At 37.3% G+C, this 14,648-nt stretch overlaps 1 protein-coding gene across 1 annotated transcript in view; it reads left to right on the forward strand.

Annotated features, from left to right (window-relative positions):
• The first annotated feature begins 7,481 nt into the window (after positions 1–7,481).
• LOC114649345 (kinesin-like protein KIF13B) overlaps positions 7,482–14,648 on the forward strand; it is a 664,407-nt gene continuing 657,240 nt past the window's right edge. Inside the window, exons 1-2 of the mRNA XM_051924704.1 lie at positions 7,482–7,493; positions 9,169–9,328. Of these exons, the coding sequence (XP_051780664.1) occupies positions 7,482–7,493; positions 9,169–9,328 (172 nt within the window). The remainder of the gene's footprint in view (positions 7,494–9,168; positions 9,329–14,648) is intronic.

Genomic DNA, 14,648 nt, shown 5'->3' on the forward strand with positions numbered 1-14,648 from the left:
TAATTTAAACTTACGGTTTACACCGTGCTTTGTTTCCGCCGTAGCTGCCCTTATGAATATGCTTGTATGCATGACTCGCTCGCTTCTTATTGTTTCGCTGCCTTCTCAATTGTGTAATGAATGTTTTCTTCAGCGCTCTTTGGGGCTCTTCCTTGTTTTCTACGTACTGCGTTCACAGTCAGTTCATGTGATTACGTGGGAGGCGTGATGACACGATATGCAACTCCGCCTCCCACGGCCAGCGAGCTGCAGTCCATTACAGTATATGGACAAAAAAGAGGTTCCAGTTATGACCGTTACGCTTTGAATTTCGAAATGAAACCTGCCTAAGTTTTGTAAGTAAGCTGTAAGGAATGAGCCTGTCAAATTTTAGCCTTCCACCTACACGGGAAGTTGCAGAATTAGTGATGATTCAGTCAGTGAGTCAGTGAGGGCTTTGCCTTTTATTAGTATAGACTAGCAAAATACCCGCGAAGTAGTGTGTTAAAGAGGTTATGTAAACATATATATACATATACATATACAGTAATCCCTCGCTATATCGCGCTTCGCCTTTCGCGGCTTCACTCCATCGCGGATTTTATATGTAAGCATATTTAAATATATATCGCGGATTTTTTGCTGCTTCGCGGGTTTCTGCGGACAATGGGTCTTTTAATTTCTGGTACATGCTTCCTCAGTTGGTTTGCCCAGTTGATTTCATACAAGGTACGCTATTGGCAGATGGCTGAGAAGCTACCCAGCTTACTTTCTCTCTCTCTCTCTCTTGCGCTGACTTTCTGTGATCCTGACGTAGGGGGTGTGAGCAGGGGGGCTGTTCGCACACCTAGACGATACGGACGCTCGTCTAAAAATTCTGAAAGATTATCTTCAAGTTGCTATCTTTTGTGCAGCTGCTTTCTGAAACGACATGCTGCACGGTGCTTCACATACTTAAAAGCTCGAAGGGCACGTATTGATTTGTGCTTGAAAAACAAACTCTGTCTCTCTCTGTCTCTCTCTCTCTTTATCTGCTCCTGACGGAGGGGGTGTGAGCTGCCGCCTTCAACAGCTTTGTGCCACGGTGCTTCGCATACTTAAAAGCTAAACAGAGAGAAATGCAAACAAATCAATAGGGCTATCTCTGTGACAGTCACTGCTCCTGACACGCACTCCTTTGAAGAGGTAGATATGTTTGCATTCTTTTAATTGTGAGACGGAACTGTCATCTCTGTCTTGTCATGGAGCACAGTTTAAACTTTTGAAAAAGAGACAAATGTTTGTTTGCAGTGTTTGAATAACGTTCCTGTCTCTCTACAACCTCCTGTGTTTCTGCACAAATCTGTGACCCAAGCATGACAATATAAAAATAACCATATAAACATATGGTTTCTACTTCGCGGATTTTCTTATTTCGCGGGTGGCTCTGGAACGCAACCTCCGCGATGGAGGAGGGATTACTGTATATACATATCTACATATACGCATATCTACATATATATATATATATATATATATATATATATATATATATATATACAAACATATAGACATCGACATATATATACATATATCAACATATATATACACATACATATACACACATACATACATACACACACATATATACATACATATATATATACATAGCAAAATACCCGTGCTTTGCAGCGGAGAAGTAGTGTGTTAAATAGGTTATGTAACAACATATATACATAAAGATATATACATATATATATACATATCTACATATACACAAATCTACATATATATATATATATATATACATACATACATACATACATATATATATATATATACATACATACATACATATATAGACATACATATATATATATATATACATATATACATACATATATATATATATATATATATATACATACATATATACATACATATACGTATATATATATACATACATATACGTATATATACATACATACACATATATATACATATATACATACATATATATATACATACATATATACATACATACATATACGTATATATACATACATACACATATATATACATATATACATACATACACATATATATATATATATATATAGAGCAAAATACCCGTGCTTCGCAGCGGCGAAGTACTACTTTAAAATTATACCAATAATTATTTGTTAAGGATCTCTTTGTATACCATGTTGTCAGTTCGCCCCTCCGGTTGTAATATGACCAAGTTGTGCGCTGAGCTCACTCTTGAGCATGCAACGTATACTTGGCCATGTGAAAAGCAAATCCAGAACAGCAAGACCGCGCCAGCTGCGCAGCTCAGCTTGGAGCGAAATGAAGTGAATGAAATGAGGTGAATGGGAGGGGAGATGATCACGTGACTCCAACACCCACCTTAACTCTCCATCCCTCCACAAACACACAAACACAGTCTCTCGGATCCCAACTCTCGTTTATATATATATAGATAAATTGCAAAATACCCGCGCTTCGCAGCGGAGAAGTAGTGTGTTAAAGAGGTTATGAAAAAGAAAAGGAAAAATTTTAAAAATAACGTAACATGATTGTCAATGTAATTGTGTTGTCATTGTTATGAGTGTTGCTGTCTTTTATATATATATATATATATATATATATATATATAATATACACACACACACACACATAAACATATATATAGATATACATATATATACATATCTACATATCTATATATATACATATACACATCCACATATATATACACATATCAACATATATATATACACATACATACACACACACACATAGATATATATATATATATATATATATATATATATATATAGATATCTGTATGCGTATATATATATATATCTATATATATATATATATATATATATATATTTATATATATATACATACACATACATATACACACATACATGCAGTTTCAATAACATAGAAATCAATATAAACAACATTAACATCATTATCATATGAGAATATGAAGTAATATATAAGAAGCACATTTCATATAAATATAAATTATTAAACAGTAAAATCCATCCATCCATCCATCCATTTTCCAACCCGCTGAATCCGAACACAGAGTCACGGGGGTCTGCTGGAGCCAATCCCAGCCAACACAGGGCACAAGGCAGGAAACAATCCTGGGGTTTTATCTTTATTTTATTTATTGTAGAATCAACTCCTATCTGCGCACACCAGGGCGGCCGTGGGCGGATGCGTATGGTGTATTCACTCCATGTTATCGTGCATTGCGTTGTCACTGGTATTTTGATAAAAGAATTTGAACAACATATAAGAAGCGTATAAATTATTAAACAGTAAAACATTAACATTTAAGAAGTAAAGTTACATTCAGTACTACTGCAGTGCCTTCGCGTATACCTCATTTTTTGTTTGCCCATAACATGCCTAAATGTATACGTTTTTTGGTGTACCTACCCGAGAACACGCGACATATAACCGAGCGTGGGAGAAGCATGGATTTTAAACACGCGTTGAGTTCATCTGCTGGTCTCCCTTGTGGAATAACTGGTAATGTTTGACTAAAATCTACAGCGAGTAAAACGACATTACCTCCTATTTTTTTTTTTCCGATCTCTAAGATCTTGCTTTTTTTGGTTCAAGGCTTCATAAGCTCTTTTATGTTCTATGGTGTACTTATCCCAAACCATCATCTTTGAATGTTGCAAGACTTTCGCCTTGTATGTAGATCGGGGTAATTACATTCATTACATTCCTAGTCTGAATCACAATCTGATTGTATGGGTGGTTACCTAGCACTGTAGGGTTGCCACCCGTCCTTTAAAATACGGAATCGTGCCGTATTTGAGAATGAAATTGCGCGTCCCGTTTTGAATCAATACGGGACGGGATTTATCCTGTATTTTTTTTATCATTTTTTTTAAAGCAGCGTCTCATGCAAATCATCCCACACGCATTTTATGAAGATGCCTCGTTTCCTAATTTTGATTGGGTAATACTTGACGTCATCGTTAGTTTGATTGGTCTTTTTAACTGTCCAGTGAGGAGGGTGGGTCTTTTAAGTAGAGTCTGCAAAGTGTTGGCACTGGGATGTGGCACCCGCTGCAGTATGCGTCCCTTATTTTTTTGTATTAAAAGTGGTAACCCAACCTGGCAGGTAACAGTAATGTTTGGTCATGAAGTCATCTAAATTCCGCCACGTGCCCTCTTTTAAGTGTGAGAAGCAGATATATATAGCCAAATTCTCGCGCTTCGTTGCGGCGAAGTACTGCTTTTAATTTTTTAAGAAAAGAAAACCTTTTTAAAACGGATCGAAAATACAGTATACCAATAACAATTTGTTAAGGATCTGTTTTTTTTCTTGAACCTCGCTTTTCACAGCTGTCGCGCTACTGCGTGTGTTTCGTTTATTTTGACAGTATGTAGATCGTGGTAATTACATTCATGGCATTCGTTTTCTGAATCACAATCTGACTGTATGGGTGGTTACCTGCCAGGTAACGCTTGTGGTTGGTCAGGAAGTCGCGTTACATCCGCCACGTGCCCTCTTTCTGTTCCCAGAAGCTGATCATAGAATGGTTTTAATAGTTTACTTTCAAATAATGCAAAGAGTATGCGACACGTGTTTCTCCCTAATTCTGGGCTCATCAGGCATACACACTCACTTCATCCCCTCTCGGGAATCTAATCTCTATCGTCAGCGCCAGAGTTGAAGCCCCTAACGTTGCGGTCAGCAAGTCGGCTAACATCCGCCATGTGCCGTCTTTCAGTTGCGAGAAGCAGATCATAGAATGGTTGAAACTGTTGCCCCTAACGTTGCGCTACGGCGTGTGGTTCGTTTATACCTCGTGTCTTCTCATTAAACTTTTATCTCGCGAATATGTTATTGCAATCTGCAGCGGGAGCGTTTCTATAAACTTAATTTAAACTTACGTTTTACACCGTGCTTTGTTTCCCTTATGAAGATGCTTGTATGCTTCACTCGCTCCCTTCTCAATTGTTTAATAAATTTTTTGTTCTTCGCTCTTTGCGGCTCTTCCTTCATTTCTCCTTACTCAGTTCACAGTCTTTTCACGTGATTACGTAGGAGGCGTGATGACGTGACACTCAACTCCGCCTCCCACGGCCATCAAGCTGCCGTCCATTACAGTATATTGTCAAAAATGAGGTTCCAGTTATGACCATTACGCGTTGAATTTCGAAATGAAACCTGCCTAACTTTTGTAAGTAAGCTGTAAGGAATCAGCCTGCCAAATTTTAGCCTTCCACCTACACGGGAAGTTGGACAATTAGTGATGAGTGAGTCAGTGAGTCAGTGAGGACTTTGCCTTTTATTAATTAGTATAGATTAAAGCGCACGTGTTTATTTGATATTTGGATTAAAGTCTTCATGCATTATACACTTCACGTCATTATTAGTATAACAATGAAAAAGTTTCTGCTTTAGCTATGTGTTCAGCATTTCTTGCCATGCTACACTTATACACATCATTGTAGACACGGGACATACATGAAATGTATGTATTCCAAATAACGATATATTACTTACCCTATATAACTCCAGGCACCTCACTGCCAGATAAAGAGAATTGTGCTGATCGACACATTTGCAAAACAAAAGACTCTAATGGAGAGGTGCGAAGAAATTTAAGGTGGCCCAGGATTACGCGTTTTTTCATAGGCTTCAGGGATTCAAGTGTTAATGCATTTCATCATGAATGTGATATCAAGTATAAATCTAAGGATTCTAAATGTACATAGAGCTGAAATATCATAAATGCAATTTGTTCTGTGTGGCAATTGCTGCTTGCCACTGCTGTTAGTTCAGGAGGAAGTCCCAGAAACACATAGCGATTAACAACTGGGTCATTTTTAAGATGACGTTTACGACGGTCTACTTTAATGATGAAATAAATTACAAGGTTAAAGCCGAAGTTTCCACTTTAATCACAAAATAGACCTTTACACTGTGTCTCTGAATTTTTTCTCTATGGCTCAATACACTGCTGTACATTCTGATGCTGTTGTGAAGGTGCAACAAAAAAAAAAAAAAAGACAGCACAGAAGATGGTATGTGAGACTTTCAAAATGTATTGTGTCATTACATTAAGGAATATGCGACACTTGAATATAAAATGGTTAATAAATGCCAGAAACCTGATCAGGCATATCAGGTAACCAGGTAAAGGTCAATTGAACAAGAAATAAAAGAATGTACCTGGAGCAGGTTGATGTAATACATCAAATGTATGATTAAGAGATTAGTAGATATCTCATAAACAATAAGACAAGACTGTTGTCACATACACAGAGCTTTCAATGATAATATCTAAACTAAGAGATACTGAAGAACAAGGATGATGAAGAAAGACTTTTATTTAGACTGGTTGTGCCTTATGCTAAAAACCTCATGTCTTTTAACCAATCAGAGTACAAAATTTTTGTATTGGTTGCCACTGCATATAGATTCAAAAGATTAAATGAACCTCTGTTTCTATGACCATTCTGATTATGCTGTAGAAGAATGCTCCCTGCTCAAGTATTAGCTTCAGGTGTAATAAATGACGCAAATGGCACCACAAATGCACTTGTATATTAGCATTTTGCTTCATCGCATCAAGACATTCATCAAGCGTTAAAGCATACAGATTGATCCTGTAGGATCTGCAAAGCAGCTTTTTGTCACATGTTGATAGTAAACATAGACTCTGAAGTCACATTCCCACTAGATCACACTGCACCCCCTGTTTTTTTGCTGGTATTGTAACTTGCATACCCCTCGCATTAATTTTTTGAGGACGTGCTCAGGGGACACGTCAAATGAACATGTGGTAGCCATGAATCATATGCGTATGTCTTCTGAGTGTAAAGTATAAACTAGCCCTAAGGTGTACACTGAACATAAAACAGCAGATTTAATATGAGGTCTCAAAACAAACTAACTCTATAGGTCCATGGTTGGGATCAGGGTTTAGTAGCTGCAGTAGTAACACTCTGCAACTGCAGTTGCTGTTCTTTATGCTCCTTTCCCTGCTTTGTTCCAGTGATAGCTTTGTCTGTTTACCACAATCTGTACTGCTTTATTTATTTAGTTGACTAGTTTAATATTTCCTGCAATGTCATAATCCTTAATTCTAGACATTTAGTGAAAAGTGTAGTGGACATTTTTCTTCTTTGATGTTTCATTAATCTAGCTGTCATCCAAGAGTCACAATTGTTGACTGCTGATGTTTATTACTGTGAAAACAATATTTCCGGGAGAGATTTTCTTCCATGCTATATAATAAAAATAGCATGCCTATTCTCTCGAGGAAGAGCCTGCATATTAATGGGTATGGGTACTTTTTACATGTTACTCTACAGCTTTTGAGACTGTTCAGCTCATCAATGTTTATATAGTGATTTCTGAAATATTAAGACATATTATTATAGTCTGGAGTAGAAGGAATAATGTTAATGCCTGAGCATTTGCCATTGGAAATTTATTTCGATGCTTCCAAATATGACTGCTGAAAATGTATGTGAAGGTAAGCAGGTGAATAGAGTGCATTTTAGAATCCAGGTATTTGTGGATGACTGAGTTATTAAAGTGTATGCAAATGCTTTGTTATTGAAACAAGTTACAATAAAATAGGTCATTTAATTAAATTCCTGGATACACTTACACTTTAACCAGTCTTCTTAACCCTCAAATCACATTGTATGAGCTACACATTTATAGTGACACAAAGGCTATGACGAATATGTTTTAGTCAAAGTTCTCCTTCTTGCAAATTCTTCTCTGACCTTAATTTATTTATTATTATTATTATTATTAGGAGCATAACTACAGCTCCCACCTTCAGATGAAGGATATGGGGAGGCATGCCAGTTGGTGTGAGGGTGTGGTACGTTAGTTGATCATTAAGATCATCACTGACTACTGTATCTACACTCTTGAAGGTCACTTTTTCACCCTGTATAAGATCAAGAACTTTGTTGTTAATATGTAGAGAATCATCGTTTGTGACATTCAGTATTGCTCTTGTATGCAAGTTCTTGGGGAGTCACAGTCGAGAAATTAATATCACCGTAAAGTTGAGCAACTGGGTCTTGTTGTTGTGGTAAACATTGAGAAGGTAGTTCTGCCATGTCTCTAGTTTTACCTTTCCGAAATTGAAGAAGCCATTGAACAAATTGAGTTTGAGCTCTCATATTTTTTTGTGAGTTTTAGGACTTTCATTTCATTCCACAGCCTGTGTTTGTTGATGGAAGAGGCAACGGTGAGGGCTTGAGAACTGCAGAAGATAACAGGCAGTATTTGGTGGAAATTAGGGATATTGTCGTTCATTTTATAACAAAGGCTTAGGAAACAACTGTTGCAGTATAACGAAAATAGGAAGGAGCAAAACCAATGCCAATGGTCAACAGAGTACCTTCCTGTAGCAGGCTTCGAAAAAGACTCCCAGGCGCACACATGGCTGAAGTGAAAGGTCACGCGGTCAGGCTAGATATAGGGTGGTGACGTGACACCAATGGGGTCATGAGAGAGCAGCGGGGAACGCGGTAGTCCGAAGGAGGAATAGGAATCAAGAAAAGCGGTGTGGGGTTGTATGGGAGGCCTCAGGCAGCGTGGAGAAGGGTTTGGAAGAGCAGGAATAGGAATTGAGAAATGCCGTGTCCGCTGTGTGTGGGTGGGACCGGTTTTGAAGAGGAGCCGCAGGCAGCGTGGGGAAGGGTTTGGAAGAGGATGAATAGCAATCGAGAAATGCCGTGTCGGCTGTGTGTGGGTGGGACCGCTTTTGAAGAGGAAGCAGGACGAACCAGAAGAGAAATATATATGAGAGAAATGCCGTGTCGGCTGCGTGTGGGCGGGACCACTTTTGAAGAGGAAGCAGGACGAACCAGAAGAGAAATATATATAAGAGATTGTGAAAAAATAATTAAGATTATTGAAATAGAAATTTCTGCAGTGAAAATGGAATATATTGAGCTAAATTGAGTTATTTTCTTTGCTAAGTGAAGACATGTGAAAGAAGCAATGTAAAGGTTTCAATGCTAAACTGATGTTTGTTGCCAATACAATAGACTGGTAAATGAAAAACCTTTTAAAGCAATTCAGTGAGTTCAGAATTCCTGACGATGTCACTCCTGTCTCTCTTGCTAAAAACAAGAAGTTGAGTAAGTTCATTGGTATCCTCTTTGACTGTGCTCATTGTGCAGGAGGCAGAGCATGCAGGACTACTCCCTCACGCTGAACCTTTGAAAAGGCAGCAGGCTGTAGATTTGGAAGAGGCACAGCTGAAAGTCAAAAGAGATCAGTTAGTTTTAGAGGCAGCAATTGCAGAATCTAATGGAAAACTGATAGGTGTTAAAGTGCACAGTAACATTTAGAGCAATCCAAATAGTTATCTTCATCTTTTGGCAGGTCCTGTTAGGGGCTGCCACAGTGGATGATCTTTTTCCATATCTTTCTGTCCTCTGCATCTTGCTCCGTTACACCTATCACCTACATGTTCTCTCTCATCACATTCATAAACCTTCGCTTAGGCCTTCCTCTTTTCCTCTTGTCTGGCAGCTCTATCCTTAGCATCCTTCTCCCAATATACCCAGCATCTCTTCTCTGCACATGTCTAAACAAACGCAATCTTGCCTCTCCAAACCGTCAGACCTGAGCTGATCCTCTAATGTACTTGTTCCTAATCCTTTCCATGCTTGTCACACCTAATGCAAATCCAGCTTTGTTTCCTGGTTTTTGGTCAGTGCCACCGTCTCCAACCCATATAACATAGCTGGTCTCAGTACCGTTCTATAGACCTTCCTTTTCACTCTTCCTGATACCCATCTGTCACAAATTACTCCTGACACTCTTCTCCACCCATTCCACCCTTCCTGCACTCTCTTCACCTGTCTTTCACAATCCCAGTTTCTCTGTACTGTTGATCCCCAAGTATTTAAACTCATCCACCTTCGCCAGCTCTACTCCCTGCATCCTCACTGTTCCACTGACCTCCCTTTCATTTACAAATATGTATTCTGTCTTTTTCCTATTGACCTTCATTCTCCACATCTCCAGGGTCTCCTCAACCTGCTCCCTGTTCTAACTACAGATTACAATGTCATCAGCAAACGTCATAGTCATGGGCACTCCTGTCTAATCATGTCTGTCAACCTGTCCATTACCATTGCAAATAAGAAATTGCTCAGAGCTAATTCCTGATGTTTATCTATCTATCTATCTATCTATCTATCTATCTATCTATCTATCTATCTATCTATCTATCTATCTATCTATCTATCTATCTATCTATCTATCTATCTACCTATCTACCTATCTACCTATCTATCTATCTATCTATCTACATATCTATCTATCTACCTACCTACCTACCTACCTACCTCCCTCTACTTATTTACACTCACCCATGAATTTTTAACTTCAGCTGCATGTAGCATTGGATAATACTTGACTATACGTTTTGCCATTGAAGAAACCTCATGTTCGGAGGTATATTTGTCTTCCCTTTTTGTCATCCTTAGTATGGGCACTATGTTGGTCACTGTATTTCTAATTAATCTACAGTGAAGATCCTTTGAACTGCAGCACACAGGGAAAGAGGAGCATTGTATTATTTCAAAGTAATGTTTTCTGACCTGCTCCATCTCACTGTCACTATTGAAGTATGTATTTGGGGCTTGGTAGTTGAATGATTTTAGAGGGGCTGGCTTCTCTTAAAACTTTTCTGGAACATCCTTACTCACTGGATTGAGGGGTAGGTGGAAGACTGGCATTTTTTAGAGTATTGCATTCAGAAGAGGAGGGAGATGTACAGCTGTCTTGTAAGTTATCTTACTGCACAGAAAACTGCAGCTCTTGTTAAAAAAAAAAAAAAATACAGGAAAAGGACATTGAAAATAGTCACCAGTTATCAATAAACTGTTTATGAATTATGAACTTTGATGAAGCCTGACATAAATGGAAATATTTACTTTTATTTAACATAATGAAATTTGTAATCAAAGATAGCATTGCTCAAATATCTGACTGCTTATGTTTTCATTGTTAAATTTTTAGGTAACTAAAAACAAGATAGTAGTTACCTTCTTTACTTCCTGATAAAACACAGAAACAATATGTGCTCAGTTATCTATTGATATGGAGTATTTTCACACAATTTTGTATTGAACTAAATAAGTGCTACATGAGTACTGTGAAATTCTTACTTGTGTGTGCTAATTAACATGTAACATACTATCATTTTCTGGCGCCATGATAAAGTTTATCAAAACATCTGTAAATTAATATAGACTTGGTATAAATTACAAACATACATAAATGTGTTTACACAAAGATTCATATGGTGAGGTGAACAGCCTTGATGGATGCTTGAGCTGCCCTGTGCTCAGGTATGACATTTCAAACTGCTTTGATTGAATTATGGAAAATTTTAATTGAGAAGGACAAAGCCCAAGTTTCTATTCTTCAAATTTCCACATCTATAAATATATATTTATGTTTTCATCACTTTAATATCATAAACGTCCTCCTTTTCCCCATTATCTTTTATATTTCTCCCCTGCTTGATCTCAAATATCATCAGGACATGGACACTTCTGACATAATAGTTGCTACAGGAGTCTTTAATCTCAACAAAAAGAACAAAGCAAAAGTGATAACTACATTGTTTGTTCAACAATATTTCTTAAAAAAAAAAAAAAATTAAATAATGCTGACCTCTTGATGTACTGCTGGCCATGAGGTTTTCCTTCTAAGGAAATGTTCAGATTTTCTCTTGAAAGAGTCCCTGTTACAGAAGATCTTCTGTAACATTTGCAACTTGAAAGCAACAGAGAAGACCAGTAATTCATTCATATTTGGATGTGATCTGCACAATTACCAGCAGTCATTTCCAACTCAGGTTTTAGGCTTTAAGTGCTAAATTTATAAATTTTGAAAAGTTTAAGAGTTTCTTGAAAGATGGTACAAGTGCAAATCATGATGCCCTTTTAAAAATGTTTTATATTTTGTTTCTTTTCTGAACAAGTACTGTATATCATACTGAGGTTTTAGGCAAGTAGATATCCTACAGAGGTGTATTTACTGTGTTGCCTGATCAAGGACACGATACATACGACTTACTAACTTAATTTGTGAGTGTGTAAAATTAACAGGGCGTTAACATTTCACTCAGACAGGGGCCTTCACCTGTGCCATTAAAGTAATAAAGAGCACTGTCTCACTCAGGGCTGGCTGTAGAATATAGGCGAAGCTGTACAAGTCGTTCCCAAACCTTCGATTTTTTTATATGATGTGCTCATGTATGATATTGGTATCGAAGTTAAGGGGGACAGGTGCCCCCCTTGCAGTTTCAAGTGCAGCGATCTTTTTATATTCATGCAATGAGCTTACAATTGTGGATAGCCTACCTCAAAATCGATAATTTTAAAATACTGGCCTCTAAATTTTAAAGTTTTTCTTTAAAGGTATCTCTAATAGAAGCGACTTGGGTCGTGTTCGCTTTTACTACTGGTAAGAGCATGAGGCGCATGCAATGCAGTTAGAACTTAGCACATTTTTAAAAGATACATTTCAATTTATTTTTAAGCAAGCAGAAGTCTGTATCAGAACGTCTTTAACAATTTTTTTCATAAATCACTGTAACAAATAAATAAATCAATGACATTTAACCAACGTTTATTTCATAATAACTTTCTGTATATATGAAATCTAACAATGATGGCACTCGATAAAAAGAGCCTGTTGTTGCTACAGCCTCAATCCACTCATTAATGCCTAAAATGGCAAGAGAAGCGCTAAATGTTCCACTGTGTTTGAATGCAAGAACTGCGTGCAGTGGAAGTTATAATTCAGGGCAGTGTTTGCTGGATAAAATGCAAAGGTGAAAACCGGAAATGAAAAAATAAATATGTATAACATAAACACCTGCATTTATTTTTAGAGTTTTATGTAATGATCACACGAAAGTAGCTTGCCCCACTACTTCTGTTTTGTGTCATAATGATTATAGGTATCAACGTGATCAGGTGAATTTTTGTGGATTCATAAAAACAGAATGCACTGCAGCAACAGTAAATGTCAATTAGAAACTTCCAACAAATTTCCAGTGTGACTTCGTCAAGTAAATCCATTGGTTTATATGCGGAAATATGTTACTTATCAGCTGCGAAGAGCAAAGCAATATTTTAGCTATCGATGTAACGTTATTAATAACCTTACGGTGAGAACGTTTCGAAATGTAACATCTGATGCGCGGGAAAGCTAAGGACGCTTCACAGGGAATGCGTTTACACATGCTCAAAGAAAGGTATGTTCCATTACATCCAAAGAAGGGGTCTGAAACAGCGCTGGATATTATATTTGAAAAAAAAAACAAAAAAAACAATTGGACACTGCAAAGAAACTATAATTATACCATTAGCTTTTCATATACTCAACAATGTCATTGACGTAAATAATTTTTTTTGCTAAAGTAATGGAACGATCCTGTATATTACAACACATAACAGCAACAGTCGATCAGCACTCGTGCTTTTGCTGTTTAAACACCAAAGATTATTTGCCATTGTTTTATTTGCTGCTCGTTTGTGGCTTTGAGTTTAAAACGACTTTTGAGCCATATGAACACTACACATTATATTGTTTGGAGTTTCAAGTTCATGATGCTGTGTTCTTTGATAGAGATGTTTTGTCATTTGAAATTAAAACCCCTAACCTGGATAAGTCCACCCGTTTTGTTGATCCTATGAAGCTGGTTAATTTTAATTCCTGTGAGACTATATGACTGAAAAACAAAATATATTTTCTTGTGAAGTACTATCATGGGCATATCATTGAATTATTGAATTATTAAATTCTTGAACTTTTCTTTTTATGTTAACAAATTCCAGCAACACTGCTTGGATTAAGTCATTTATTTGGCACAGTGACAAAACTCTTGCATCAAACCACCAGACACATTTTTTATACAAGGGTCATTTATTTTTAAATGTGGAAACCATTTTGATTTGAAGAAAAATGTTACCATTTGAAAATAATAAAGTACTATCCTTTTGCAGGGAATCCAGCTGTTACAGTGGGGCAAAAAAGTATTTAGTCAGCCACCAATTGTGCAAGTTCTCCCACTTAAAAAGATGAGAGAGGCCTGTAATTTACATCATAGGTATACCTCAACTATGAGAGACATAATGAGAAAAAAAATCCAGAAAATCACATTGTCTGATTTTAAAAAATTTATTCCCAAATTATGGTGGAAAATAAGTATTTGGTCACCTACAAACAAGCAAGATTTCTGGCTCTCACAGACCTGTAACTACTTCTGTAAGAGGCTCCTCTGTCCTCCACTCGTTACCTGTATTAACGGCACCTGTTTGAACTTGTTATCAATATAAAAGACACCTGTCCACAACCTCAGTCACACTCCAAACTCCACTATGGCCAAGACCAAAGAGCTGTCAAAGGACACCAGAAACAAAATTGTAGACCTGCACCAGGCTGGGAAGACTGAATCTGCAATAGGTGAGCAGCTTGGTGTGAAGAAATCAACTGTGGGAGCAATTATTAGAAAATGGAAGACATACAAGACCACTGATAATCTCCCTTGATCTGGGGCTCCAAGTAAGATCTCACCCCGTGGGGTCAAAATGATCACAAGAACGGTGAGCAAAAATCCTAGAACCACACG

Source organism: Erpetoichthys calabaricus, chromosome 3 (genome assembly GCF_900747795.2).
Source record: "Erpetoichthys calabaricus chromosome 3, fErpCal1.3, whole genome shotgun sequence".
Taxonomy (NCBI): Eukaryota; Metazoa; Chordata; class Cladistia; order Polypteriformes; family Polypteridae; genus Erpetoichthys; species Erpetoichthys calabaricus.